Source organism: Rhipicephalus microplus, unplaced genomic scaffold, assembly GCF_043290135.1.
Source record: "Rhipicephalus microplus isolate Deutch F79 unplaced genomic scaffold, USDA_Rmic scaffold_123, whole genome shotgun sequence".
Classification (NCBI taxonomy): domain Eukaryota; kingdom Metazoa; phylum Arthropoda; class Arachnida; order Ixodida; family Ixodidae; genus Rhipicephalus; species Rhipicephalus microplus.
Window position 1 is genome coordinate 458529 of NW_027464695.1, and position 27933 is coordinate 486461.

Below are 27933 nucleotides of genomic sequence, written 5' to 3' on the forward strand. Positions count from 1 at the left end.
GGGGTAGGGGTCCCCGCAGGTGCGTTGCGGCTGTGCGGGAAGCGCGTGAAACGGCCCTTAGGGCCGTTCCATGCGCTCGCCGCACAGCCGCGACGCACGTGCCGGCACACCAGCCGCACCCAAGCGGAGGATGCGTTGCGGCTGTGCGGGTAGCGCGTGTATGGGTCTCGGCTCGCGACTCCCGTCGGCGTGGCATGTCGTCGTCACGGTCCGTCATGAATGGGGTATGATTTTGACGATTGATTTGTGGGGTTTAACGTCTCAAAAACCACCACATGATTATGAGAGACGCGTGATTGTGTCATGCGTTAAAAAATGGGTAATTACTCTACTAGACTCGCCACTAGTCTCTATGCATGTTATGAGGTAAAGGGCCGTCGTTACTGCCGAAAACATTATGTTTGGCTTATAGCATCGGTGTCGGAATAGTCGACGAAAATTTACGCAAGGCGCTTAGAGCTTATCTAAAACAAGAGACGTAAACGCGCATCTTTATCTATTGGAAACACCACTCCTTGAAACACATCTGCGAAAGTGATGATGCGTTAGCGTGTCTTGTAAAGTAGTAAAATGAGCGAATCTTTAAATTTGGGAAAGACAGGTGCACACTGCATGTTTCGCCCCTCCCAGGTATCCCGTTAGTGCAGCTGAAATACCCCTTCTTTCTCATTACCTTGTGCTTCCTCCTATTTTTGTTTGTTTTTTGTCAAGTCGTACCTACAGGGTCCCCGACACTTGTGCAGCAATGCAAGCTTCGAATGAATATCGCTCGTATTGTGAGTGCAAATGGGTTGCACGAGCTTCCCCAAAAGCTCGCATAGATGTTGGCAGCAGTGTGCCCCTTCTAAAGGAACTAGAGGAACTCCCAGGGCCGCGAGTAAATGTGACCAGCCTGCATTGTTCCTCGTTGAGTAGCACCAGTGCGCACTTTGACGCCCAATGGGCGGGTTAGCAGGCAGTACACAGATACCAATGCGCGAAAAATGCTTCGCATTGCAAAAGAAGAAAGAGCCTCTCGACCCTTGCCTCTTCAAACAAACAAGGCAACCTTTATCGCCGGCAAACGTTCCGACAAACATGCCGCAGACGGGCTCTCGACATCTGTAAAAATTTTTTATCTTTATGTCTGTCTGCCACCCCGAAGTACACGAACAATGCAAACCGGCCGCCGTGTCAGGATGCCACGGGGTTATAATCACAAAGCAGTCTTCTTTTGTTAATTTGCATGTTCGCTTCGTTGTTTAGCGCAGGAACAGACGTGCGTGCATTTGTACGCGTAGTTCGACGAGCGCAAGCACAAAGAAACAATAAGGTGTGATACATACATGCGCGCACACAGGGGCGGAGCCTTCGGTGAAACTGCCACTCTCTCACCCCCTAATAGAGAGAAGCTCGCTCACGGCTATGTCACGGCTCACGGCTATGTTGATGACTTAGGCCGAAGTCTCCTGCAGTTAGTGCGAGCGGCTGCAGGCGGTACCGAAATTGGTTTAGGAGCGACCTTTTCACATATATCTCCTAGATAGGGGCGCGCCAAAAAAAAAAAAAAAACTCTGCGCACATAAGTGATTAAAGGTTCGTCGTTGCTACCTAAAGCCCCACGTTCTGTTGAACAGCGACGTTAGAATCCATGATAAAATTCACCAGGATATTCAAGTCTCAAACCTGAAATATGCGAAACACACACGCGTCTAAACGACCAAAGCCGACTACGTGAAACACGTCACAAGTACTTGACGTCACGAAAATGAGCCTGCACTATCCAATCGAACACTTATGCAAACTATCTGCTGGCCGGACAGCGATGGCTGTGGCTGAAGACATTTTCTTAGGCTCTGATTGAATGTAAAAAATCACACCGTCTTCCCAAATGGAACCGTGGTGTGATGCGAAGCAGCATCGTTGCGCACGGGTGGCGTCACCGTTTGAACGGCGCTAACGCGGGTGCTGCGGTGAGCGCTGGTGTAGATTGTATATATGGGAAGTCGGCGGTGGAGCGAGCGGCGATCGCGGTATCGGAGCGAGCGACAGGTGTTGCGGACGAACGGACGAGGCGGCAGCTGCGGGCGCTGCGAGAACAGCGTGACGTAAACGCGCAGCTGCGGCGTGACCTACTTGGCACCGCTCCAACACCTGCGCCGAGGAGAGCGCGCTGCGTGCGTTCGTACGGACGCACGGAGGGACACCGTTACAACGGCTAGTCAAATAGCTGCTTTGCATCTAAAACCTGAACCAAATTGGGCAGCGCTCAATGGTAAACGGCACAAAACCTTTTATCGAATGCCTACAGTCGACTACGCGACTACCGGTGATGTCGTCGCGCATTCAACGTTGCAAGCACATCGCTTGCGCGCGCTCCGTTGCGGTCAACAATCTTGGGGCAATACACTCGCCAGTCCGAACAAACCGAGAGCGCGGAGCGGGTGAGAGATCAGCGTCGCCGACATTTTATCATCGCCACTTCTTTTTTTATATCTCCCTCTTTCTCATCTTCGCAAGTAACACTCGCAAGCACTGCTATTGCTGCAGTGCATTTTCTTTTTCTCGGTGCTTACACGACCTACGTCCTTGCAACCGTGCGTCGCTACCCTTTTTTTTCTTTCCTAACGACACCTCCTCTCCACAAATCCGGCACAAAAAACAAACACGAAAAACAAAGCGCAACTGAATACAAGACCCTTCCCCTTCATTCCTACTAAAAGGAGCGACCAACATAACCCTCTCCACGGGCCCAAAACAGGTCTATTAAAAACGGCAAAAATAAAATAAGAACACATCATCTCCTCCCTAGCTTTTCTCCTCATCAACCGTCTCAAAAATACTGCAGTTCTGAGGGTGAAGAGGCAAAAGCACTCGTGCCGCAGAAACAAGACCCAGCGCGCACCACACAGACACACACACACACACACACACACACACACACACACACACACACACACACACACACACACACACACACACACACACACACACACACACACACACACACACACACGCCAACTCTCGCAATCGCACGGCACGTTCTGCATCATTCTGTAGCGTTTCTTAAGTTCTTTCTTTTTTCGGCCGCCGCACCATCCCACTCTTTCACCACCACCCCTTTTCTCGCAATCGGTGAACGGCTCCTAGGCCGGCTTCCCTGACAACCCCCACATACAAACACGTACGAATCGTACGCAGTTCAAGTCGTAGCGGGGCGGGCGCCGGCACTGCATTTCGCTGTATCTTTATTGCACTACCGCAACCCTTCGCCGCCGTCTTCGATGGGCTCCGCGAATCGGAAAAATAAAAAGAACGGATACGAAGCGAGAAGAGAGAGAGAAAAGGGCGTGAGAGAAAGAACCATAGAAAGGACGAGGGGGAAGCGAGCGCACACACGCACGGGATGACGCAAATCGAACTGTTTACCACCAGCCGCGCGGCAAGAGGGGGCACGGCCGCGACATTGCGCAAAAGGGTAGGGCCCTTCTCCTCTCCACTCCTCCGAGCAAAGACCGCTGCTGCCTCAAGACTCTGGGTACGGACTGTCCCTAGGCCGCGCCAACGCCCCGCCCTCCTTTTTCTCGCGCTCGCCCGCGCAAGAAAGACGGGCTTCCCGGTCTCGCGCAACCGACCTCTCGTTTGATATGTCGCTCCGCTGACCATTCAGAAACAACCACCGCAGAACGTGGCCTCCGGGCATCGCAACGATGCAGCAATTTCGGAGGCAAACGATGCGGCGATTCCTGCATTGACTTAAATATAAACATCTCGAGAGAAGTCTGTTTCCCCGGATAAAGAAAAAGTGACTGGAGCCATTTTAACTCGCAGATTTGTTGACTTCCGCCAAAGTGCGACATGTCTTTGGACAGTCAGCGTTTGTGCCGCCTGGTTCTGGTAGGAACCACACCACGGTACGTTTTTACTGGAGGGGGCGGGGGGAGGCGAAAAAATATTTTAGTGCCACTTCTGTGATCTAGAACCTGATATCTGTGTTTACACGCCTTAGTTCTTGTTCTACATTGAATCGCTACTAGCTTTTGAGTTGGGCTTGAAGAAACAAAAACTGAGAAAAAGACTCATGGTTAAGAAGAAATCGTAGTGTGTGGTGCATTAATTCACGCAAACTTCCACACTCACAAGGTTTAAACGTTTTCTGTTGTAACTATTCGTTACTCTATTGATCCATCGTAGTTGCCCCAGTGCACAAAGGTCGCAAATATTTGCATCTGCGGACTGCATAATCATAAAGAGATCTTGCCTTGAGACTCGCTCAACCTATTGCACAAAGCCGTTAGAAGCCAGAAAACTGAAGTTAACGCGTGATTTCAACTCTTCATTCGGTCTGCTGAATAGCATCGCTTCATCACCAGCATTTGCAGTCGCACCGAATCGCATCTACTAAACTTAGCAGAAAAAAAAATCTGTATGACAATCGCTTTGGCAATGTACATTCTCGGCCAATCAGGCACGCTCCATGACGTATTTGTGTCAAAACAAACACTAGTACTTGCATTATCTGCATTTTTATAGGGTTGAACATATAGCGCGCTATGTCCACCAACACGGCATAGACAAACAACTAAGTTCAACCGCACATACGCACCATTCATTATGTCAGACGGAGAACACCTATAGACGTGCCGCGACATTACTTTGTTTGCTCCGTGTGGCTTTTGCGACAAGCAGCTATCACGTCGTCAGATCTCTGTCCGACATTTTAACCATGGCAAAGCAATAGTCCCGTAACACCATTAATGTGATATGCCTATAGATCAGTTTCAAATAGAGCTCTACAGTTTGACATTCGGGACTTGCGCGTGACACCACGAACGCGGAAACAGAAACAGTGTTTTAATGTCACAATGGATGTGTCAGCGCAGCATTGTTTGCTCGCTATGAATTTTGCACAACTTTAAAGTTCGCAGAACTGCTGTCGATGCAAAGTTAAGACAAAAACACACACACAAAGAATGCTCGGTCAGCATCGCCGACTCTCTAGTTGTCTAAAGTGCAGAAAACAAACAAAAAAACACTGGCAGACAGTATTAACAGTATTATCCTAGCTCCAAGAATGCGCGAATGATAAAGTATTTCGTGTGGGGCGCACGTAACGTTAAACACTCTGTCGAGAACAGCACAACGATTGGTACAAAACAGCGACGTGGAACACGTGCTGCCCTCAGGATTATTTTTTCTACGTGTGCAAGGAAGTCCGGCGTAGATCCCGTCACAAAGGGCCTTTTCCGCCGGGCGATAAAGATATCGCGGACAACCCTCCGCAAACATCTCCGTACCTGCCGCTCCGCAATGGAGAAACGTTTGTTCCGGGGTTGAACGCGAGGTAGAACAGCAGCGCCGTCAACGCGCTTTCGTTTCACACGCAGCGGCGAGTCGGCGAACTAACTCACGCACGGAGAAATGCCGCGCGCTGCCAGGCTCTCGAGTGCAGCGGCGCGAGCAGACGATCCAGGGAAAGGTACTGCTAGAGAGCCCAGCTCCCTAGGCTCTACCCTAGGGAAGGTTGGAGGAGGCTCGCGACGTACACACACACACACAACACGGCGAAGAGAGGAGATACGTGAGGAAGCAGAGGAGGAGAGTCTCATGCGTGGACGAATCAGTCACCGATTGCGCATCGTTGAAACGATCGGCGCTCCGTAGGTTCGCGCCAGTCGGTGCCCTTGCCACTCTCGCGGAAAAGCGCACACTGAAACGGGCGACGCGCCAGCGCCCGGTGTTTATTCAGCGCCCGGTCCGCGTCTGTTGACGGTCTCTGTTTTTCGAGGGAAGCACGCGAAGACCTCAAAAACTACACGACGAAGCCGCTGCTACTACTACTGGCTACCGATCGGCCACTCTCGTCGTCGCCGACGAGTCCGCCACCGTTGCTCCACCGGCCCGGGCCTACCGCTAGCCCTGAGTCATCTTCGGAAGACATGGGGCCCGTCCACATACTCGAGCAGCCGCACCTGATCTGGGGACGCGAGATGCCACTGGCCAGGACGCCGCTCTGCCAAGGTTCGTTGCGTTTATCGACTCTCGCGTGGTCATTCCCCGTCACTCTGTGTTTTTCGTGGGATTATCCGCGCTCGACTCGACTCTGCTTCGCCACTACACTCGCTCCCCGTCCATCCATTGTCCCGCCAACAAGCAGCCGACCTGGGGCCCGCAATCCCGGGCCGCGGCTGCTTACGTCTTCTGGGGAATGTTTACAACCACGAAGGCCACCGGGCGATGCGCATCGTTCGGTCTAATATTTATTTTAATATTTTCGGCTGTTTTGCTTCGCCACAACACTTCTCCCTTTCAGGTCCCCATCCATTATCTCACCACCTACAAGTGATCCGCGCTAGCAGACGCTGTTTACCACAGTCGCCCTGGCCCTGTAATAAGTCTCAATTTTCCCGTTTTTTTTTTTTTTTCAGAAGCACCTTTCTCCCGTATTCTATGTTGTTTCCCAAGCGCGTGGGTCGCCAAAAATACCGTTTCACCAAAACCGCCCACACTCTAAAGATAAAAAAAAAAAACTGTGAGAACATGTGTTTCCGAAAGCTAGCGGTACCCAAAACTTTTGTTTTGATAAATTCAATCGGGTCTTGACGTGTAGATTGGGGCGCCAGACCCAAGCACTGGTGTATTTCACAATGTGTTGACCAAAATTTCCGCGGCGCTCGCCCCCGTTTCCACAGCCCCCAATTCTTCCCCGCCTTCCGGAGTGGGGAAAGCCCTTCTTCTTAGATGCTGTTACTAGTTAGCACTGGTTTCGAAGCTGTTACTAGTTAGCACTGGTTTCGATCGACTCGCTCGTAGTTATCGTTCGCGCCGCTAGAGTCTTGTGTTCTCATGAAAAAGTAGCAGCCACAAAGAAAAAAAAACAATACTGACACAGTCGGGGACTAAAACTGTTTCTTTTGCATGTGACGTTGGCTCACACACATGCACACACAGCGGATACACGTGCGCATGGACCGAGAGTTGGGGAGGAAGGAGGTGGGGGGGGGGGGGGGGGGGTAAAGATCGGTGTTTGGCACGTGCGACAGCTCACTGACCTAAGAGTGCGCAAGAACCGTCGTCGACACAGGGGAAGGACTGTTGACAACAGCAGTTTAGGGCTCCGCCTACGGCACGTGTGATTGCGTTATGGTTGTCGCCGGGGTTCAAAACGCGTGACGAGCCGGACGGTCTCGACCGAAACAGGCCGTTTCAGAGAAACTACAAAGAAAACGGGGACAGTAAAAATAAGCTTACTACAGTTAAAAGACTGGAAGCAATTTCGCTTTTTTTTTTTTTTTTTTTGATGTCCGATTGGAGATCGCCAAGACTCGGATAGAAAGAATCTTCCAGAACCACGAATTGTTGTTGTTTTTTTTAAGAGCCTTGCAACATTGTAACAGTGGCACAACGGTGGTCGATACCGGCACTAATTCTTTCTCTTAATGTGGGAGTGTTCGGTCGATTCTACGATCGCGGCACACTTTAGGGTGACAATTTTTTTTTTCACTCACTCTTGAAAACCTTCAGCGCAATCACTCCGACACTTTCGTCTCACTCAGCCGAGAGTTGCGCGAGTGTGACTACTCTCCACTGAATCACCATCGAATGCTGGAAACACGGCGCCGCCGTAGGAAACTTATTCACCACCAAACGCATCGGAATCGATTCGGTGACGCGGACCAGTCGCTTCCCTTTCCCTCGTTCGGTCGTTTTTGCTTGTTTGTTTCGTTAGATGAGTCGACCGGACCGTGCGCTGGCCCGCAACGATTCGAGGCGTAGCGAGTCGATCTTGCGTCACGACGCGGGCCCTTTCTTTTTTTGTTGAGTTGCGAAACGGTTATTTTTCCGAGCGCGCTTCGTCGAGACGGAGGAGGGAGGTAGAGGGGCTACATTGGGGGGTTCGCGCCCTTGTTTACCGCAGAAAAAGAACCCACGAATCACGCAGCAAACTTCGAAATTGCGCCTTCTTACGCCGCTCTCTGGTAATTGCGTTCCAGATGAATAATTAACCACCCACAATAGCGCCGCGTTTTCAACGCAGCCGACGCGTTCAGACAAAAGCGATACCGCCCGAGTGATTTGCGACACTTTTATACGACGAAATCCTCCCCGGACACGCCGATTATTATTATTTTCTTCATTACGCAATATCTTCTATTGCGCTTCATTCTTTAACTTCTTTCGGGCGCTTGTTCCCAGAAAAAGAAATCCGGGCCGATCAATCTGGAAGAAGGTATGAGCCCGAGAACAACTTCCCCGAACCGGGAGCTTTGCAGGACAAGTCCGGCAAAGATGACGAAATCTCCTTTGTTCGCTGGCAGCACGGCACTCTCGCTTCTGGGTGCATACATAGCGAAAAAAGAAGTTCGGACGGTACGGCGCCGGCTGACTTGTTTACAACACGAGTCGCCCGCCGTCCTTGCCAGTATAATGCCGAGCATGCAAAAGGGGGGAGGGGGGGAGAACGGAAACTACGACGCAACGCCGATTGTTTCTTGCGTTTGTGTTTTATTATCGGTCGTGAAGGGCCGCTTGCGCAAGGGAGCGTCACCGCGGGTTGGGAATAATAATTCGTCACCGCGCTAGCACGCGCCGGTTCGACACGTCACGCGACGCCGCCGCTGCGCAGCCGGGTTCGGCGTATTGCACCACCGCGCAAAAGCAGCCTACCCCCCCTCCTAAACCCGCAACCACCCACGCAACCGCCGCCTTTCGTGGTACGCATTCGCGTGATCAGAATCAAACCACAACTGCTGTTGTTGCATCAAGCGGGTTATTCACATCTCAAAAGAAAAGAGTTACTAAGGCAGCAAGCTGCTCGCCCCCCCTTCACACAAAATTTAAAAAAAAAGCAGCGGGGGGGGGGGGGGGGGGGGAGGTCGCACCCACACCGAAGCGCGCTCCTTCGGGTTGGCGGAGAGGCAAGAGACTTGCAACCGTTTGCTCTTGAGAGGTGTGGGTGGCAAAGCGGGGGCAGGCGTGAATCCGCGGGTAAGCGCGCCCCCCTTCCCCTGTACTACTGCCAAGCACAACCCCCCCCCCACCCCCACCCCCCCCCGCTGGCGCCGCCCCTGAAAGAAAACGGTGGTAGGAAAGCGGCGGAGTCTCCCAAGAAGCGTTGACCGATCGAAATAAACGAAGGTCGACGCCGGCGACCCCAGCGAGAGAGACTAAGGGGTGGGGAAGAAGTGGGGAGGGAGAGGATATCTCTCTAGCGCCGTGCATTGCGTCGTCTTGCCTCGGCGCCGGCTGCACACCGGACGTTATTTTGCAGCGCGCCGGTCGCTCTTCCCAGAATCTGGTGGCGTCGACTCACGCAAGCGGGGAAAGAACAGTCTCTGGGAAGAGGGTAAGGGTGAAGGGGCGCCGCCGCCGGCCGGCGTCTTGCTGGTGTGACTCAATCGTTTGCACCGCGAGATCCACGAAACTTGCCGCTCTCCGGACGGAGGCGAAGGAAGGCGCGCCTGCGGAAATCGCGGGGCGATTTCGCGTCCGTCGCGCAACCCTGGGGCGATAAAGGAGCGCTATCTTGCGCCTGACGGTGACGTTAGTGGCACGCAGTGTCCTGCTCAATCAGGACTTTACCTGCCGGCAATTCAACGGCTGGCGTGGCGATCGATACAGTGCAACTATGGGGCTATAATGTGTAACTACGGGCTATTGTGAAACTACGGGCGATAATGTGTTTAAAAGTACATAACGGTATACACGTTCGAACGTGAAATACGAAGAGAACGAAGACGAACACAGCTGGAATACACTGGCGTCCCGACTGACGCCATGTCTCCTTTGTCACACAGCTGTCTTGTAAGTGTCATAATGAGAGAGGATGATGAGCCAACTCGAAACAGCACCGGCAGGAGGAGGAGGCGCGCAACTTGCGAAGCAACAACGCACTTCAAGGGCGGGGAATAAGAGCAGGCACGATTACGTCACATTCCCTCCCAGTTCATTCCAACCAGCCATTTCGCTCGCACTTGGCGAAAAGAAAGAAATGTCAAGGGTCGTGCAACAAGCAAACGCGTTTCTCTGTCGTGACGTCACGCCAAGAAGGTTTTTTTAACGCGTCCTCCTTTAGGAAGCGAAAGGGGAATGTTTGAAGCGTTTGGAGAGGAGAAGGAGGAGCTTAGAGGGGTGAGGAGGAAAAGAGCAATATCGGCGATTAATAAATGCGAGCGTGCGATTCCAGTTATCGTCAGTATAAAAAAATAAACGCAGCGCGCGCCTTGACACGAAGCGGTGGGGGGAGGTCAACGTTTTCTTCCAACGCATCTGGGTGTTCACACTCGCGATTTTTCTTTTTCAATCACTCCGCGGTCCAGGGACCTTTCGCGACAATAGGCATTTGGGGAGTTAGGTGAGGTGATAGACCGGCGCGCGCATTTTCGCTCTGTGACGTTCGTTTATATGCTGCAAAGCCAGCGGAATTCCACATCGAGTGCGCGCGTGCCTTTAGAAGCTTCTTGCGGAGTTGTGCGGTGTGCCGACGCAGACCTCCGTCGACTTCGAGCGCTGCAGAGGAGTTCGTGCGGCAACAGCAACGACTTTCACCATGGGTACGGTCGCACTTAACGTTCGCCCAGTTTTATTTTCTGTAGTTCTTCGTATTTCATATTGAAACTACCCGCCACGGTTGTCTGTTATTATGTTGATCGACTTGCAGATCCGGGGGGTCGCGGGATCGAATCCGTGCCGCTTTTTCGTTGCAGGCGAAAACGCTTGATACTTAGGCGCACGTTTAGAGAATCCCCAGGTAGTCGAAATTTCCGCAACCCTCCACTGTTACATAATATTGCGATTTTGAGACGTTAAAACCTTTAACATGTATTATTCTCGATACTGAAAACGGCGCGATAACGGTCCTCGTGAGATTATATTCACGAAAGGAAACAAAGACGAGTGGAAACGAGCTCTTTTTTTTTTTTTTTTTTTCGGAACTCGTCGGCGGGGAGATGTATGTGTTGCACGGCAAAGAGCCAGGCATGGGCAATGCGACGGCACTTCCCCGTTCGCTGATAATGCATGCGGCCCACCGTCCGCTGAACACACTCTGGAGTTGCGACACGACCGTGTAATGCTATAGCGTTTCGCTTCCAGTGAGACTGGGGAATTACCGCATCGCCTGCCTGGAATCCGTAGAGACGATAGGGCCGTTTTCGGCTCGCATTTTTTTTTTCGATTTTTTTTTCGCCTTATCGTCGCATGACGACATGTTGACTGTTGCGCTGACGAGGCGCCTTCTTTGCCTTTCTTTTTCTTTCACTCCACGTCCTTCGCATTGCCAGAGGCTGATTTTTTTAAACGTTTGACTCGGAGCTCTCTCCCAGTTTGGTTTGTGCAGTCTCGACTTCCGACGCCGAATCACACATCGCCCCCCCCCCCCCCCTCTTCAGCGATCGCTCGTCACTCGACAACCAGGGAACGCACGGCAAGTCGCCCCTTCACCCCGATTCACAACTTCGACCTCTTCACCCATAAATTCACTGTATGTTCAATAACCTAGCTCCTCGTTGTTAACGATTCTCCCCGTTAGCTTAGCGATAATTTATCGCTAGTTTCTTTTGTTTGTTTGTTTGTTTGTTTTCGTGGCCGACACTTTGGATGACGTGGCAATATTTTTCCACACCCAACTTCTGCACCGTAGTATTGTTAATCTTATAACGTTGAGGCGAAATTCGCAACAGTGCGGAAACAATTCGCGCCACTATAGGGTGATAGGGCGCTGCGATATTTCCGAGCACCCCGCTCCGCCCTTAAATCCGTGAGTACTTTGTCTTTTGTCCGCGATGGGTCTGCCAGTTGAGGTGGCCTCTTCTCCGCACTTTGCTTTGTGATGGTGTTTCTTATGAAGCTTCAAACTCGGGCTTGTAATGGTGTGGCATATTTTCGATAACTTTGGTGGAGCGAAGAAACGGGACATGAGAAAGACAACGAAGAGCCACACAAGCGAAGTGATGTGTGTTTCCTCGCTGCCTTTCTTATACGTCTTGCTTCTTCGCGCTACCGTAATTACCGAAAGTGTGTTTGTTTGTGAGCGAAACTAGCCGTTGCGCGGATGAAATCAACTCGGCTGTAACGTGGCTTTCCTTCTTTTGTTTCTCTTCTTGCCCAGCAGCCGAGTCGGACGTTTCGGACGACAGTCCCGTGGCGGCGCTGGACATGTCCCTGGCGGCGTCCCGACCCTCGCCATCGCCTCCGCTGTCCCAGAGCCCGACTCCCTCGTCGTCCCTCCTCCTGGCGTCCAGCGCAGCGGCCGCCATGAGCGTGGCCAGCCTGACGGGCGGCGCCCACCCGAAGAAGTCGCCGCAGCCCATTCCGGCCGAGTGCAAGGACGAGGCGTACTGGGAGCGCCGCAAGCGCAACAACGAGTCCGCCAAGCGCTCGCGCGAGCTGCGGCGCATCAAGGAACAGCAGACGGCGCTGCGGGTGCTCTACCTGGAACAGGAGAACCTGCAGCTGCGCACCGAACTGACCATGCTGCGCAGCGAAGTAGACAAGCTGAGGCAGCTCCTCTTCGTCGGCAAGCACCCCAGCTGACGAGAAGGCCTCCTCCGCTGGCGGGCATGCTGAATCAGTGGGCAAGGCCGTCGCCGAAGACTTAGGTCAACCGATCTCTCGGGCAGCAGCGACGTTGACGAAGACGGCGGGGGCAGCGTGCAAACGGCGTAGAAGACGTCCTCCTTATCTTTCACGCCGACCGCATGTCTTCATCAGACTAGTCCATGAGGAGGGGTCTCTCTCGTCACCTTCGGCAGCCCTACTCTTCCAAGTGCACACAATTTTTTGTTTTCTTCATCTCCCCTGGACTCTCTAAGTGTGGAAGACGACCAGGCACCACTGGGAGGAGGCAGGTCCACCGTACAGTAACACAGGACAGTGGCGAAGAAAAGTTTTAGGAAAAAAGCGGTGGAAGAGAATTAGTGCTATTTAGTCTTGCACAACTTCTCCCTGCTGGCCTTCTATCATGTCATATTAGGCATCCAGATGGCCACAACCTCCCAGTATTCTGCCACCGAAAAGAAATGCAGGGCCATGAACAAGCATCTTGTTCCTCAGAAGTGGCACCAAAATACAGCATTTTCAAAGTTTTGCTCGTAAGAGTTCCCACTTTTACGGTGTCCTGCTTGTGGTTTGCAGGCTAAGGTGTTGATCTCGACTTCTGGTAGTTCATAATAATAAGAATAAAACATGGCTGCAATCGTGCAACTCTCAAGAAAAAAAAATGTAGACACTTGGTGGCAGTGGCATACATTTGGCTCAATCAATCGATACAGTCGTTCACCCCTAACATAAGCTGCCACGAAAACTCGCTTCTCCACTTTTTTTTTTTAGAAGCACGCAGTGGTAGCTGCCACGAAAATGTAATATATTTTTCAAAGTAGGGAACTTAGAGTAATAGACTGTGCACGCAAGCCCAATCACACCCCTTCCCCATCGTCCCCACACTCTTGTTTGTTTCTTCACTCTATTAATTTATTTAATTTATTCATAATACGGTTGAAGCAAGACAGGGGCTATATGCTTTATAGCTTTCCCTCTTCTCCGATGACATCGTCCAGAGTGCATGTAAAAGAGAGAGGCTTTCGCGAAGTGCGTCTGCGATACCCACTTCAAGAATGTGCCCACATCGAACGGTTCTGCCAGACTCTTCTGAAAAAGTTTGTAGAGATGTAGGAGAACCGTGGTGACGACTGTGCGCACTCATCGGTGACTTGATGGACACATGGACTGACAACGCGTGCACGGCGTAGAGATTACTGAGCAACGAATCTGTGATCCACGACCAGTCCAGCATTGTTCTCGATATGCCTCTTCTTTTTGTTTTTCGTTGCGTTACTCTCCACTTTTTCTTTCTTTTGCGATTGTATAAGTTATGATGAAAGAGTGAACAATTGCCGGCATTGTGATAAGAGAGTGTGTGAGCGACTGCTCGACTTGCAGCTCCCTTCATGTTTCTCGACTTCTTTGTGTTCCAGTTCGCGTTTGTTTTCTTTTTCTTTTACTGCTGACGAGACTGTTAAGTTTTGTGCGTTCTTTTATTAAAACAGAAGATAAAAGATGGAATGACAGAGCCGCTTTTTATTATACTGTTACTTCGTCTTGCATTTCCGTGTGAAAGCTGTTGGAAGCTAGCACACCGGTGTGAAGCTGAGGGGGTAAAATATGCAGATAGGCTTAACCGCGAAGAGTTTAAAATGAAAACAAGTGGCCTGCATCCACGAATGACCAAAGAGTACCGCCTAACCTAACCATCATGGCCTTTTCAGCGATGGCGGGTTCTCGTTAAGTTTTCGTGCACAACTGTTATGCACTTGCAAAATGATGTGTCAGCTAGAACGTGCGCTGGAACGGACTTGTAAATAAAAGACAAACTGTTTTTTCTGTTTACAACTTGCATACCTTGCTTCTTTTCTTTACCCTAATATGAACAGTATTGACACCTTCCTTGGAACAACTAGCGGCACACACCCAATGCATACTTTGCAAGGTTGCATGGCCTTACACGAGATATGTGCAAAATTCGAATTTTTCTCCATAGCCTCTGCAATACGATGATGGAACTCGTGGCTTCGGTATGCACCAGCCAATACAGAGGTAAACGGTTTTCTGCAGACAGGATGCCAGTGCTTCTGCGACATAGCACTTTTTCCAGGAACTTTTAACACTTCTTTACACTATACAAAAATGAACATATCCATCAAGTAGCTTTTAGAGCTTTATGTCCAAGCGAGATCGGCATATTTAAGCACCATCACTTGAAAGAAACTAGCAAAGCCGCTTACAGAGTGTATTGAAAGGTTTTCCTGATCGTAAACTTAGTTCACACCAAAATGCCTACAGTGAACAAGCTTTGTACAGATGCTACAGAAAACAGGCTGTCTCTAGAGATACGGTCACCTAATCTTTACAGCTTCTGACTCCAAACCAAGCTTTGTGGCCTAGTTTGGATGCCACCTACGGCACCGAACCTCATCCCTTCCAACAAACTGTAATATCCCGTTGTTGTTTCTACCCTTGTTTACTACTGCCTGCCACTCCTGCCTCGATTTATCTTTATGACGTGCAGCAGATTAGAAGCGCCATCTGTCTTACGAACCCACCAACACGTTGGCACCACTAACAATCGTAAAAAGTGACACGCAAGTGACTAAAGCTTGACAAATTACAAAGAAACAGCAGTTCTGTGACATTTATAAGCCAATCCTACACAAAAATTGTGATGCAGTACTCGATAGCTTGGTGCAACTAGTAGATAAGTTCATCCACATGCAAGCGGTTTATGTGCAAGCAGTTCTAAGAAACGTATCTGTGCAGAAGTGGTTCGTCCAGTTCCCTCATTACGTCTGGTGACCAGCACCAGCAATGTTACTGCACCTCCAATTTCTTCCTTGAATACATTTTACTGAAAAATTTTCTAGCCATGTGCGGCACTAGAGGCAGCGGACCACAACATTAGGCCATAACTTTTCATACACTACGACTGGTAACCATTAAATCTGACAGCATACATCAACCCATCCATCTGAATTGGGTATTTCATTATACACATGATGGTGTCACATTCAAGGGACCAGAACAAAAACGGCATTAGTCGCAGACTGCGTAGGGTAACTAGGAACGCTGGTCGAGCATAACACTGCCTTTGCCATATCAGAGTATTGAAGGACTCTGGCCATATTTACAAGAATTGCCCATTTCCACGATTTGGAGCAACTCCGACAAGTGTTGCCAGAATTATATAGATCAGACCAATTTGCACCAAATTCAAGATTACCTTGATGACATGCCTTCTGTTTCTTACTGCCCTTTATTACTACCTCTTCGACCAAATAACAACTAGATATTCCGCAATGCCACAAATGCAAAGCTTCAGGCATATTCAGGCAACTACGAAAGCATTTCGGACAATTGTTTCCAGCGACGTCAGTGTCGATCATTGCCAGGGGAACTTATTTTCAGGCGTCAACAATTTTAGGTCACACAGCCCTTCGCTGACATTTGCATGTTCGCCCCAACAAAGTACCTCCAACTGTGGTATCTCGGTGACAATGACATTTCGTTGCCAAGCACAATGATGACACAGATTCACCTCTTGAATGTGGCAGCACCGTTCCCGACAGAAACAAAATGCAAAACGCCTTTGTACCAAGCGTTGACTGCATATTAAAGGAACGACATTGACATACATTTTCAAAGCTGTAGAAACTACCCCTCTGCTTCTTGGGTGTAGAAAGGGGTGACACTTGACCATGAGTGAAGGTTGGTGCAAAGGGATTATATTTCAACACGATATTAATGTTAGTGCTGAAATGTTGGACTGGGTGTCATCGACAAAAGCATGACGCCGCGACTCCGGAGCAATATTCTTCAATGCCATTTCAACATCTAGCCTAGGTATGATGACGTTTTTCACATAGCATTTTATCACAGGTGCTGCTCATGTTTTTGTGCTTTTGTTCGCATGTGGCGGCCATGGCTAATGTTTCATGATGTCGTAAAACTCTAGCATATTGGTACCGCTCTTAGAAACAGATATTGCAGTTTCTTATTGCAAGCACTTTGGCACTTGCGCGGCTGTCTTTTAAATGCAAAGCATTTCTTAGAGAACTTTGGCGACTTTCGGCTCTATCTGCCTGCCTGCCTGCCTACCTTATCTATATACCTATCTGTCTATCTGTCCGTCCGTCCGTCCGTCTGTCTTGTCTTGTCTCTCTGTATGTCTGTTGTCTAGCCACCTATGACTTTGTGCTCTGGGGACCGTATCGTTAATGGGATTCATTCCAAAATTGGTATGGCACAATATAACTGTATGATGAACATGAATGACTAGTCATAATCTGAAAATCATGACTTGTCATGACATTATTTACATACTGTGGTCGTGGTGCTCTAGTGGCAATTTCATTAACTTATTATATATCAAAAGTGGTATGACGAGGCTTTTCTGCAAGAATAACATAAGCAACAGGTTGTAATATAAAAATCATGGCGTGCATGTCATGTATAACATGACATATTTGCCATGCTCATGTTGCGTTCAAGGCTGTTTCGCTAGGTTGAAAAGTACCGAATTCGGTATTGGGTGAAGTGGCTATAACAAACATAAATGACTGATGGTGAGATGAAAATTATGCGATCAATGTCATGTACAACATAATTTACATGCCGTGTTCGTGTCGCGCTCATGGCCATGTCCCTAGCTTCATAAACATTAAACTTGTTATTACGTGACATGACTGTGTGACAAACATACGAGACAAAGTGTCTATATGAAAATCATGACATTTCATGTACATCACGATTTGCATGCCGTGCTCATAGTGCCCTTGTGGCCAGTTCGCTGGCTTTCATATACACTAAATATGGTGTCGCCTGCCGTGACTGTCTCCCGAACATAAATGGCAGGTGGTAATCTGAAAATCATGACATGTCATGTACATCATGACTTGCATGCCATGCTCATAGTGCCCGTGCGGCTAGTTCGCTGGCTTCATATACACCAAATATGATGTCGCCTGTGATGACTGTCTCCCGCACATAAATTGTGGGTGGTAATATGAAAGTCATGAGATTCACTGTCGTTTTTAGGGTAACTTGCCTGCCACACTCGTAGAGCACTCGTGGCCATTTCATGCATTTGATGCATGTGACGTGACTGTATGACGAACATAAATGGCAGGTGGTAAATGAAAATCATAATATTCATGTCATGTACGACGTGATTTGCATGCCGCGATCACGGTGTATTTGTGGCTATTTTATATGGTGTACGGCACAAAATGACTATATGATGAACATAGGTGGGAAGTGGTTACATGAAAATCCTTACACGCATGCTGTGTACATCATGATTTGTTCCTTGCTGGCTGCTTTGCATTGCATCGATCCCCACAATGCGTGGTGGGATCTGTCGGTTTCTTTCCTTTGGAGTTTGGGAAGTTCACACACCAGTTAGTGCAGGATCAAAAGCAAACAGTCGATTCCTTAGAGAACTTAATGTGGCCACAGCTAGTCATGAGCTTGTTACTAAAGCATACCCAATGGCCATCATCAATCAATCAACCAATCCGTACATTATTCTTTCATGAGGCCTCAGGTATTGCTCCTTATGTAAAATATGAAAATTTGACATACAGAGTAAAACCAGCCAAACAACGGTCAATTATTGTATTTTAACACGACTAGTATACTCATGATTGTACCTTGCAAGTAACATTATAAGAGCAGAATTGAAAAAAAATAAGGTTTCTATCACTTCTGCACTTGACTTTTATGCGCACATAAAGCAAAAACAGTGCGCATTAGAATTGTGCAGATATGCTAGTTCAATTCAAAGGCTACAAACCTTTCAGGCAACAGTCAGAAATCAATAAACAAAGAGTTTATAAGATGCATAAAAAAGTTGCTCTGCTGATGGTATGAAATTTCTGACGGTGAAACAAAAATTACAATGGTTTAATTTTGATGACCGAATTCGTAAAGAGTGAGACAAACGCTTCGAACTGCAGGCACTGTAAAATGTCGCAGATACTCTGATCACGTGGCAAGGGATCCAGAGGCCTACATTTAGAGCGGTGAGCAAGCGTTCTCGGGTTAACCGATGAGAACATTGCACAGGTCAATGAAACGTGCAGGTCATCTGACGCACTCTCTAGGAAGGGCACTGCACCTTCTTCTGCTGTTTACACTAAGCCTCACCGAGGTCATCAGCGAGAAAGTGATGAGTGCCATTCACTGACGCACTCCTCCGAAGTAGCAACTCTATCAAAAACTATTCGAAAAGTCGCGCCTTTGAAGTCACTTCTTTGTTACAAAATGCACTGGCATGAAATTGGGCCAGACCTATCTGCCAGATGGTTGACACATGCAGTTGAAAATTTCAAAAGAAAAGAGTGTTCTAGATCTTTCTTTGCTATTTTCGACACATCATCTTGAATGACGAGAAGACATTTCCGACAAATTTCTCGCTTTTCATCTAAGTAAACACTGCCTCCAATTTAGAGCCATACGTTTGAGTAACGCATGTTTGCAACACAATGCTATGAATGGTGATAATAGTGTGCAATGTCATGCCTTTTCATGAAAAAAAAAAATTCTACAGCCGAAGTTTTTTTTTTTTCAGTCTTGCATATACAATACAAAGGTAACAATAGAAACCATCATTCGCTTTGCTTATCAGAACAAGAAGATAATCATCAGCCATCAACTGCAAACACTACCGTTATTCTCTACAAAAAAAAATAAAAGAAAATCTTGGATGTTTATTTTATTGCTCAAACCTATGACTGTGAATATTTGAAAAATTCATATAACAAATCAAATAGCATCGTATTCGATTAGGTGCTCATATCCAATAGTGCTTATAGAAATTGCTGAATATTCTTAAATACATTTTGCATAATTCACCCCAATGGGCAAATTTAATACATAGCAACAACATGTTGGAAGAGCGAAAATGTTTTTTTCCATTAGTGAAAAGCCCAAAAAGGTGCACGGTTCAAGCTTTTACCGGTCTATCAAAGCTTTACTCATCACTGGATGAATGAATTTTCACCTAAACAAAAACTACAGCATCGCCGAAGCAGCCAATGCGTCCTCAATCCACTACTATGAGGTTAATAGTGTTAATTTCTGAAAGATAATTTAACTTCAAGCCTTGGTAACATTTAAGTATAGTGAAGTAACTGCTATATTCACCCTGCCGCTAAAGATAATACTATTCTAGTGGCTATTATATATGAGAATACCTCCATTTACATATTTGTGTTTTTTGTTATCACTTATACATAATACAGCAATGTTGCTTTGTTAGAGTTTGTGAAATTTTTTTTTTAAATAGTACACTGAAATATCTATATAATAAATTCGGATGTAAAGGATTATCGTTTATAATGAAGTAAGTGGACAATGGCTTTGTAATAGATAATCGTTAATACAAATTTCCAGATATAACAAATTATTTTCGTGGCAGATGACACTTCGTTATAATGAACTTTGAGCGTATTTGATTCACTATAACTATTCAATTCGTATTCGATTCAGTTTTGAATTTCACTATTCGCACACGCCTACTCAAATCACCCTCTACTGCTACCATTAAATGAATTTTTTTCTTCACTTGATTATTAGTGAGCCATACTCATAACAAGCCAAGACGTCTGACATGTTCACTGCGTCATAGGTCACAACGATTGCTCACGGCTGCGGTTGCGAAAATACATGCATTTCTCTGCTCACAGCTGCGATAACTCCATAAAACTTGAACGCCGGGGTATGATTTTTGTTGCGGCAAGACTCACACAGCCAGGAGAATACTTGTCTGATGATAAAAGCCTATGACCCACCATTAACCCGTGACACACTCAATAAAAAAAGTTTTTTGTACTGCAGCGACGTGATCCATTGGTTACCCACACACATGAGCACTCCTCTCCATCTTGTGGAGCCGTCTGAAGTTCGAATTACAACTAATATATATTGTCCATCGCATCGGACGTGAGGTGGCACGATTGTTTTTAAGAAAACGAGTGGCAGCACATTGGGTGTTGTATACAAAGTGCGTTGTATAAAAACCATCTTCCCAGTTCATAAAATACGCGTTATTGGACTGAGTGTACGAGTCTTCCCTGCTGCTCGGAAACTTTTCAGCTCACCTAATGGAGGCTCGGGCCTTTTATGGGTGCAAAAGAACGCGCAGCACCGAGGAAAGAAACCAACTTATCACCGAAACGGACTTCTTGTGTTTTCCTTGTAGCAGGCACTTTGCATTTAAACATAAGTTCATGCAAAAAAGGCAGAAAACAGCATTGTATTTTTCAAATAAACGTGATAAATGCCCACTGCAAAGGTAGCAGCACTTGTGTTTGCGTCCTTTGTGTGTGTGTGAGTGTGCATATGTGTTTGTGTGCGTGCATATTTGTGTGTGTGTGTGTCCTTTTGTGCGCCGATTCACCACAAGATCACGACTCACCGACTAGCCCGTTAGTACATATTAAGCCGCACCATCTCGTTGGTCAATATTTAGACTAAATTTTAACTTACATCTACCTAACAAATATTTCTATCACAGAACTTGACTTCGTGCGTTTTCCTGCGGCAAGCACTTTGTATATAAACATTGATTCAAGCAAGAAAGACGAAACACAATTCTGCATTCTTCAAATAAGCGCGACAAACGCCCACTGCGTGGGTGGCAGCGCCACCTCATCGGAGCAAAAGAAAGAGGGCTGGCCGCCTGTCTCACTGGTGGGTCACGATGCACTATGAACCAGACCCCAAATAAACATGCCACAGTGAGCGTGTTATATACCACGAATATTCTGGATGTGCCTTTTAACAAAGGTTGGTCTAAACTAAATAGGTAATGCAACTAATACTAATGTAAATAAGTCGACGGAGGAGGTGAAAGGATGATGCATGGAAAGACATGTCTCTGACCTTTGACCTTAGCAAATACCCTATGGTGATTATACTGAAAATTCACATGGCAGTTCCAAAACATGAGAGAAAATTGTCCTTTAGCTATGTTACTCTCTCCGTCTTACTTACTTATAGAGGAAAGCATTTAAATAGCACCACATTCATTTACTTTTATTTATTATTTTCATAGAACAGCTTGCCAAGTCTGGAGAAAAAGTAATAAGAAGTTTCCTGCTGGGCCATTAAAAGACTGGCGTGTCATGCAACACAGCACTTTCGTTGAACAAACTAACAAAATGTTGCACAAGAAGAAGTTCATCGGGTCCAAAACTCTCGGTGTGCCCATATTAATTTTGAGCGACAAGTTGAACAAAGTCTTCAATGACCTTGAAAACGTGCTAAAACTACAAGCGTTAATACGCAAAGTGACAGTGCCACGAGGATGTAATCTATAAAAACAATGGCAGATCACATTCGACATGACGGATGCTTAGAGACGCACGTCACTTTTTCCAAACTAGCTAACGAAATGCAGCACAAAAGGGTGTCGAAACCAAAACTCTTCTGCGCACCCATGGGTTCTTTGAGCATTAAGTTGAACAATGTTTTCAATAATCTTCAAAATGTGCAAAAATTGCAAGCGAAAATACGCGAGGTGATTGTGCCACGAAGTACCCTAGGAAACAATGGCGGATTCTATCCGACATGACGGATGCTATGAGCCGCGCGTCGTGATTGCGCTGCCTCAAGAATTGCACGCAAAGATCCCAACACAGCGGCATTTGAGGGAACTAAGACCGCCGCAGTGTTAAAAGGTTGACGAGGACGCCACAACAAAAACATTTTTCCAGGAATCGGAGAGACGCGTGTCAAACGTTGACAAACGACAGCCAAGTAGCTCTCGTAAAGGTCACTGATGAGCTAACAATACAACCAAGAAACATAATATGTCATGCCGGAGGGCCATTATGAGATCGCGGCCTTCGAGGGACCAACACGGATTGGTACTTTTGAAGAAAATGAAACGTGTCGCTTTGTCAAAAGGAAAGAAAAAGGCACGCTCCTTGGTGGAGTACATAGTTACGCTCTTGCAAAAAAACAAGTCTCTTTTCCTCTTTTGTTTTCTTTCATAATGCTGTAATACATAACACGCAACGCATTCAACTGACAGACGTGCGGCTGGCATGACCGTTGAATTCCAGGAATCTGCTCAGGCACAGATGCAATGCCAAGGCTGAAGAGAGAGAGCGAAGAATTTCTGAGAATTCACCCGGGCGCATCAGCAGATCTGCTACTTTCGACGGATGCCCGACGACGGCATGCACGGACAGCTGCATAAGCTAGCTGTGATTATGTTGTCTGAAAGCGCTACAGGGCGTCGCAAGAAAGGTACACATTTTGTATGACAAATACAAAATGTGTGACGACGCCTGCTGCATTTCAAAAGTGCAACGCAATGATGGAAGAACGTAACGCAGCGACAAAGCTTCAAAGTGCAATTGAAATGCAGCATGGAAAGAAAAGGATAAGCGTTTTCAAATAGCAACCTTAGAAAGATTAGGAAAGAAATGACAAATGCGCTGCGCGCTTTACGCCGTGTTCTGATAATGCCAACATACCTCGCACACTAGTGTTCACTGCGTACGTGGTGTGTTTGAGAAATAATGAGATTACAGAAGGTGGGCAGTGAACCATTAACCAGGAAGGGAATGAATGCTACACTTCAGCTGCACGATTAGTAAACCATTATGCTGACTGGAGTGTCATTCATTAAGTTTGTCTGTAAAGAGCTAAATGGTTATCATGAACGTTAGTTTGTTGCTTCTGCAAATGCAAGATGTAAAGTAAACAATCAAACAAGAAATTCCTATGAATACTCAAACCTTATAATAACTAAGTTGCATCTTACACGATATGAAAGTAAGTTTGTTACATCAAAAAATTAGTTAGAGAAATATATTCCTATTATTGTATCCATAGCAAGAATATTTGTTTACTTCGCTATAACCAATAGTTGGGTATATCCGGGTATGTTACACAGAGGTTTGAGTGTATTTTATAACAAGGCCTTCACAACAGTGCCACCAGTAATGACATCGAGACGCAATAGGACAGTATTTAAAACAGAATGCTTGAATAACAATATTCTATAATTAAACCAAAAAATAAATACTCTAAAATAACTATATCTAAATATTGAATACTCAATATGTCCCGTTATTTTACAGAATAAATAATACAAAGTTTCAGCAGAAGCCACCAAATAAAGGCTTACGTATGCTGTATATTTAGTGCTGAAATCAGTCCAATAGGAGTCCACTGTGAAGCTGGAGTACAGCAAAAAAATTACCCATTTTTTCGCCCACCTATACAGCGATGATAATCTACCTCTTTCAATTTACTGTGTTGCCCTCTGGCATTTTGGTAGGGTTTGGTAGGGGCCAGGAGAATTGGCACTGCTAGAACGGAGGCCTTCAAGAATTGAAGTTGTTTCGCGACATGTCCACTAGGCAAGGACGCATGAGCCGCAGCATCGTAGGAAAGGCTAACCGAACAAATTGACAGTATGCACTACATTTTCATGGCAGAGCTTGTACTTGTTGAAGAAGCTGAATGTATGCTACTGCACTGTGCATCTTTTTTTAAAATCTTTCAGAACATATCGAGACATCAGTCTGATAACGCGTTGCTTTGCCCGAAGTAATGCATTCATAGGCTGATTCATCGGAGGCATGGTCATTTAAATATACCAGTAACTGTTGTGCAAAAGCAAACCAACCGCTTCCCACATTTGCTTGGGAACTGACACGTACTTCGCAATGACCATGAATCTCAATATTCAGGAGTCTCCACGTGAAACGGTCTTGTTGTTGTCTAATGTAGCGACGGTTGCTATCCCTCATAGCACTCTAGACAAATAGTCAACGAATTTAACCGTGAAATGTCTTGAAGCGAGTACGAAATGAATGGCAAAGGCCCCGTGATTTGTATTCTAAATTTCCCAAAGTGTTTGGGCTCTCCTAATAAAAGCCCAGTAACTTCACAAGGCTCTCTAGATGATTGCTCAATCAACATACTCATATCAGGGTCAAAACATAGAGCAGCATACTTGAATGCTGGCCATTGCCATAAGTTTGCCGTAACTTCATGTTCAATTCAGGCAGGCCATCCCTTCGTTTAGTATTTCGGACGTACAGTTTTTTTTTTCTATAACACTGTCACTCTCCTTTCGTTTATACTTTTATTCATATATGCCAACATTTCTTTTGGTTGCCTGCAGGAACGCTAGAAGCGCCAGGACCTTCTCGAGTGCAACAAGAAGTTATACATGCTGCCCTATTGAGTCTAGCAGTATTGCTGAATTATATCACAAACTGCTTTAATTCAATTTTTGGTAGTGTTCACTTTAAGGAGAGCCACGAGAACATTAAAATAAACAGCAAAAGCCATTTTCGACTCCATCCTTAAAAACTCGACACGGTAGAGCAGCTGCTGTTGAAAGAAACACACTACTAATACAACAAACAACAGAGATGTTTTCAAGCTAGCAAAATATGCTGAGTCATTACGCTCCAGAAACAAGTGCTTCCTCTCTAAAAAAAGCAACACGCAAGTATTACATCAACAGCTGGTGTTGACCTACACAATGTCAACAAATGCCACGCTGGCATTGAGGGATGGAGCGGCTATAACATATTGTCACAGCATAGTGAGCAAACAAGCGCAAGCAAAGATGGGGGGCACAGCTATAAGTTTAACTGCGAACAGGACATTGAGTGAAGTTGTGACCGAAAACAAGCAACGCTGAAAGACAACGACAGAAAAGAGCACGGTTTGCGACAGTCGAGAACAATCCGAGGCAGCTGTCAGCTAGCCACTATGCTTGCATGGCGTGAAAAGGTCTCGATAAACATTGCAACAGACTATCAAGGTTTCCGACAAAGTTGGAAGAGAGCGCAAGAATGACGCATGTTCGGAAACACATCAACATCAATTCATACAGACAACTTAAGTACTGAAGTGCAAGTTGACAAGACTACACAAGTTTGTTGAGAAAATTAATTAGGTTCATGTATAACACAACATGAGTTTTACTGAAAAAGCTTAATAAATACTCGTTACAGACATGCTCCTTTTATTTTATTAAAAAAATTGAAGAATTGAAGAAAGCAAAAACCGCAGTAAAGCACCTTTGATAGCAGTAATGATGTGATCATGTTACGGAAACGTTTTTCGGGTAATCAGGTGCAGCCAGTGTTGGAATCAACACAAGTGGCATTCAGGCTCAGACTATGATAGTCTAGGACTACTTTGGTGACTCGCTATGAGTGATATTAAGTCAAAGACATTAGAAAATTTAAACACGTATGACAGAGTCAACTGAAACCTGACAAGAGCAACTGGAGATTAAAATGAGTGGCCAGTCTTTTACAGCCAAAATTTATGACGATGAGGATTAAATCATATACAGAGCTCATGACACTCCTTAACCATGCATGCTTAAGTTTCACTTTTTATTATATCTTGCTTTCCAAGGTCTCTTGATGTCCCTAAGTTTTTCCCGGTTACTGATTCGCTTGAATAGTCCAGGTAGTCAACAATTGTGATCTAATGATGATGTAAATATTGTTACTGCTGGCCCCAAACTTTTATTTACTGTGGCTCCTCCTTTAGAAATAGCAGTGCTCGCATCAAACATAGGCAGCTACTCAGATGAGATCCTATGTATCATTCTTCAGGGTAACTTCTAAAAGCTTAAATAATGATGAAATAGAGCTCTTCTTGCAACCACTCCAATTTCAAAGTTTAGAGGACATTAAAGCAAAACACTAAATCATTTTATAGTGATAAGTCCTACTTGAACACTTGTATTGTTAATGTCACACCGAACGTGCATCTTTCAAAGAGATAATGAGGGTTGATGTTTCGTATTTGAATTCGGCGCAGCAACTGATACATTGGAACATGATGGCATACAATCCTGCTCAAAAGCAAAATAATAACACACTGTGTACAGACTTACTGGGCAATATATGCAGTTATAGTCCATACACATAGTATCGCTTACTTTTATAGAGTCCATACATATACTATCAGTTACTTTTATAGCGTGTACATGTACTATCACTATTGCCTTATCATTTAGTTTTGCAGGAACTGGTTAAGCGCTAAAGCAGCTGGGACCACAACAGGAACCAAATTACATATGTTACCTTGTGATGAAAATGCAATGTAATCCTGACAAAACAATGCGTTATGTTGTTCAAATGATGAGCTGTCATGTTTTTAGGAAAAAATTGGGAAACCCTTAAGCTTCGCCAAAAAGAGCTGAACGCGATAGCGATATCCTGTCCCTAGAGGATACTTCAACCACTTCATGCATACCCTTAGTATATTATTCGAGAAGTTTCAACCTTGGATTACTACAATGTAATCGATAAAGTTAAAAATGGCTTGTGTCAGTGAAGCTTTCGCATATGGCTGAATTCTGTGTAATGGGTAGCATGCTTCAAACCACATGCAATTATGCGCGCGAGATATTTTTGCACTTGCTAAGCTCCCACTATGTGGTCCTAAGGGAATACGTGCAATAACGTCGGTGCGTTTAGTAATTGATGCCTTTTGTAACAGGTGGCTGGTTTTAAACCACAAGGTCGTTATGATAATCCCGTACTCTGACATCCGATGGCAGTGTACGCTTGTACCACCCAATATTACTGCGATATTACATGTAGTATAGTTAAGCTTGTATACAGGACGCATGTGTTAGTAAAGCACGAAAGTTATTCTCACTACATTTTGAAGCAGAGTGAGTTATTTTCGCTGTATTTCCAAGCAGACACCTGACTTAATGGTAGAATACAATCTTGCCACGCAAAAAATCCAGATTTGATCCTTGCTTGGACCCAGAAATTATTAATTATTTGCATATTTTTCGATTTGTCGGTCACAAACAAAATGACGATTCTTTGCTCACAGCCAATGATGCCCCCGCCGAATCCTACGCTGGAATTTCTATGAAGTGAGCCTTTTCAAAGCTATTGCGTTAGAACAAAAACTATGACATGACAGTCACAGAGCCAGAGCAAGTGGGAAGCAACAATGGTTAAATTAGAAAACAATTCACCGTCATCCTGTGATGAAGATGTGTTGCCCTAATATGGTGCAATCTTGACAGGACAATGAGAGCTTAGAGATGAGAGCTAAAAGTTTAGACCAGCTGAGGAACAACAGTTTTCGACGCGGAAGATAGAAAGGTTGACAGAAGATTTCACTGTGTTGTCATGAAAATGCATTGCCACTTCGGCATGACAATGTTTTGCCATCTTCTTGGAATAATGTGCTGCCACTTTCACAAGACAACGAGAGCTCGACATGGTGCCAATGTGTTGCTGTCCAGCGATAATATTGCCCTATCATCTTGACAGGACATTGAGAGCTCTGACTTGACAGTTACAGTAGCAAAGCAGCTGGGAAACAAGGGCTCAAACAGGAACACACAAATAACGGCAACAGTGATTTATGAAAATGGATTAC

The 27933-nt window shown here is 46.2% G+C and overlaps 2 protein-coding genes across 7 annotated transcripts in view; one reads left to right on the forward strand and one right to left on the reverse strand.

The window, feature by feature from the left end:
• Positions 1-27933, reverse strand: part of LOC119163544 (Mon2 homolog, regulator of endosome-to-Golgi trafficking) — a 295128-nt gene that overhangs the window by 210895 nt on the left and 56300 nt on the right. The gene's annotated exons all lie outside the window — the stretch shown is intronic.
• Positions 5559-14367, forward strand: LOC119163542 (uncharacterized). 4 transcript variants are annotated; one of them, XM_037415555.2, is made up of 2 exons: positions 5559-6000; positions 12089-14367. In XM_037415555.2, the coding sequence occupies exons 1-2, from the start codon at positions 5919-5921 to the stop codon at positions 12511-12513; spliced, it is 507 nt and encodes a 168-aa protein (XP_037271452.1). In that variant the 5' UTR covers positions 5559-5918; the 3' UTR covers positions 12514-14367. The 4 variants fall into 4 exon arrangements, with proteins under 4 accessions (XP_037271452.1, XP_037271453.1, XP_075741468.1 ...); XM_037415556.2 differs by having other exon boundaries at positions 5564-6000; positions 12092-14367; XM_075885353.1 differs by lacking the exon at positions 5559-6000 and adding an exon at positions 9061-10532.

Bases quoted from the DNA above. Each gene is read 5' to 3' on its own strand.
- LOC119163542 (XM_037415555.2), top strand. From the start codon at position 5,919: ATGGGGCCCGTCCACATACTCGAGCAGCCGCACCTGATCTGGGGACGC. The intron at 6,001-12,088 runs GTTCGTTGCGTT...CTTCTTGCCCAG, and splicing joins CAGGACGCCGCTCTGCCAAG to CAGCCGAGTCGGACGTTTCG.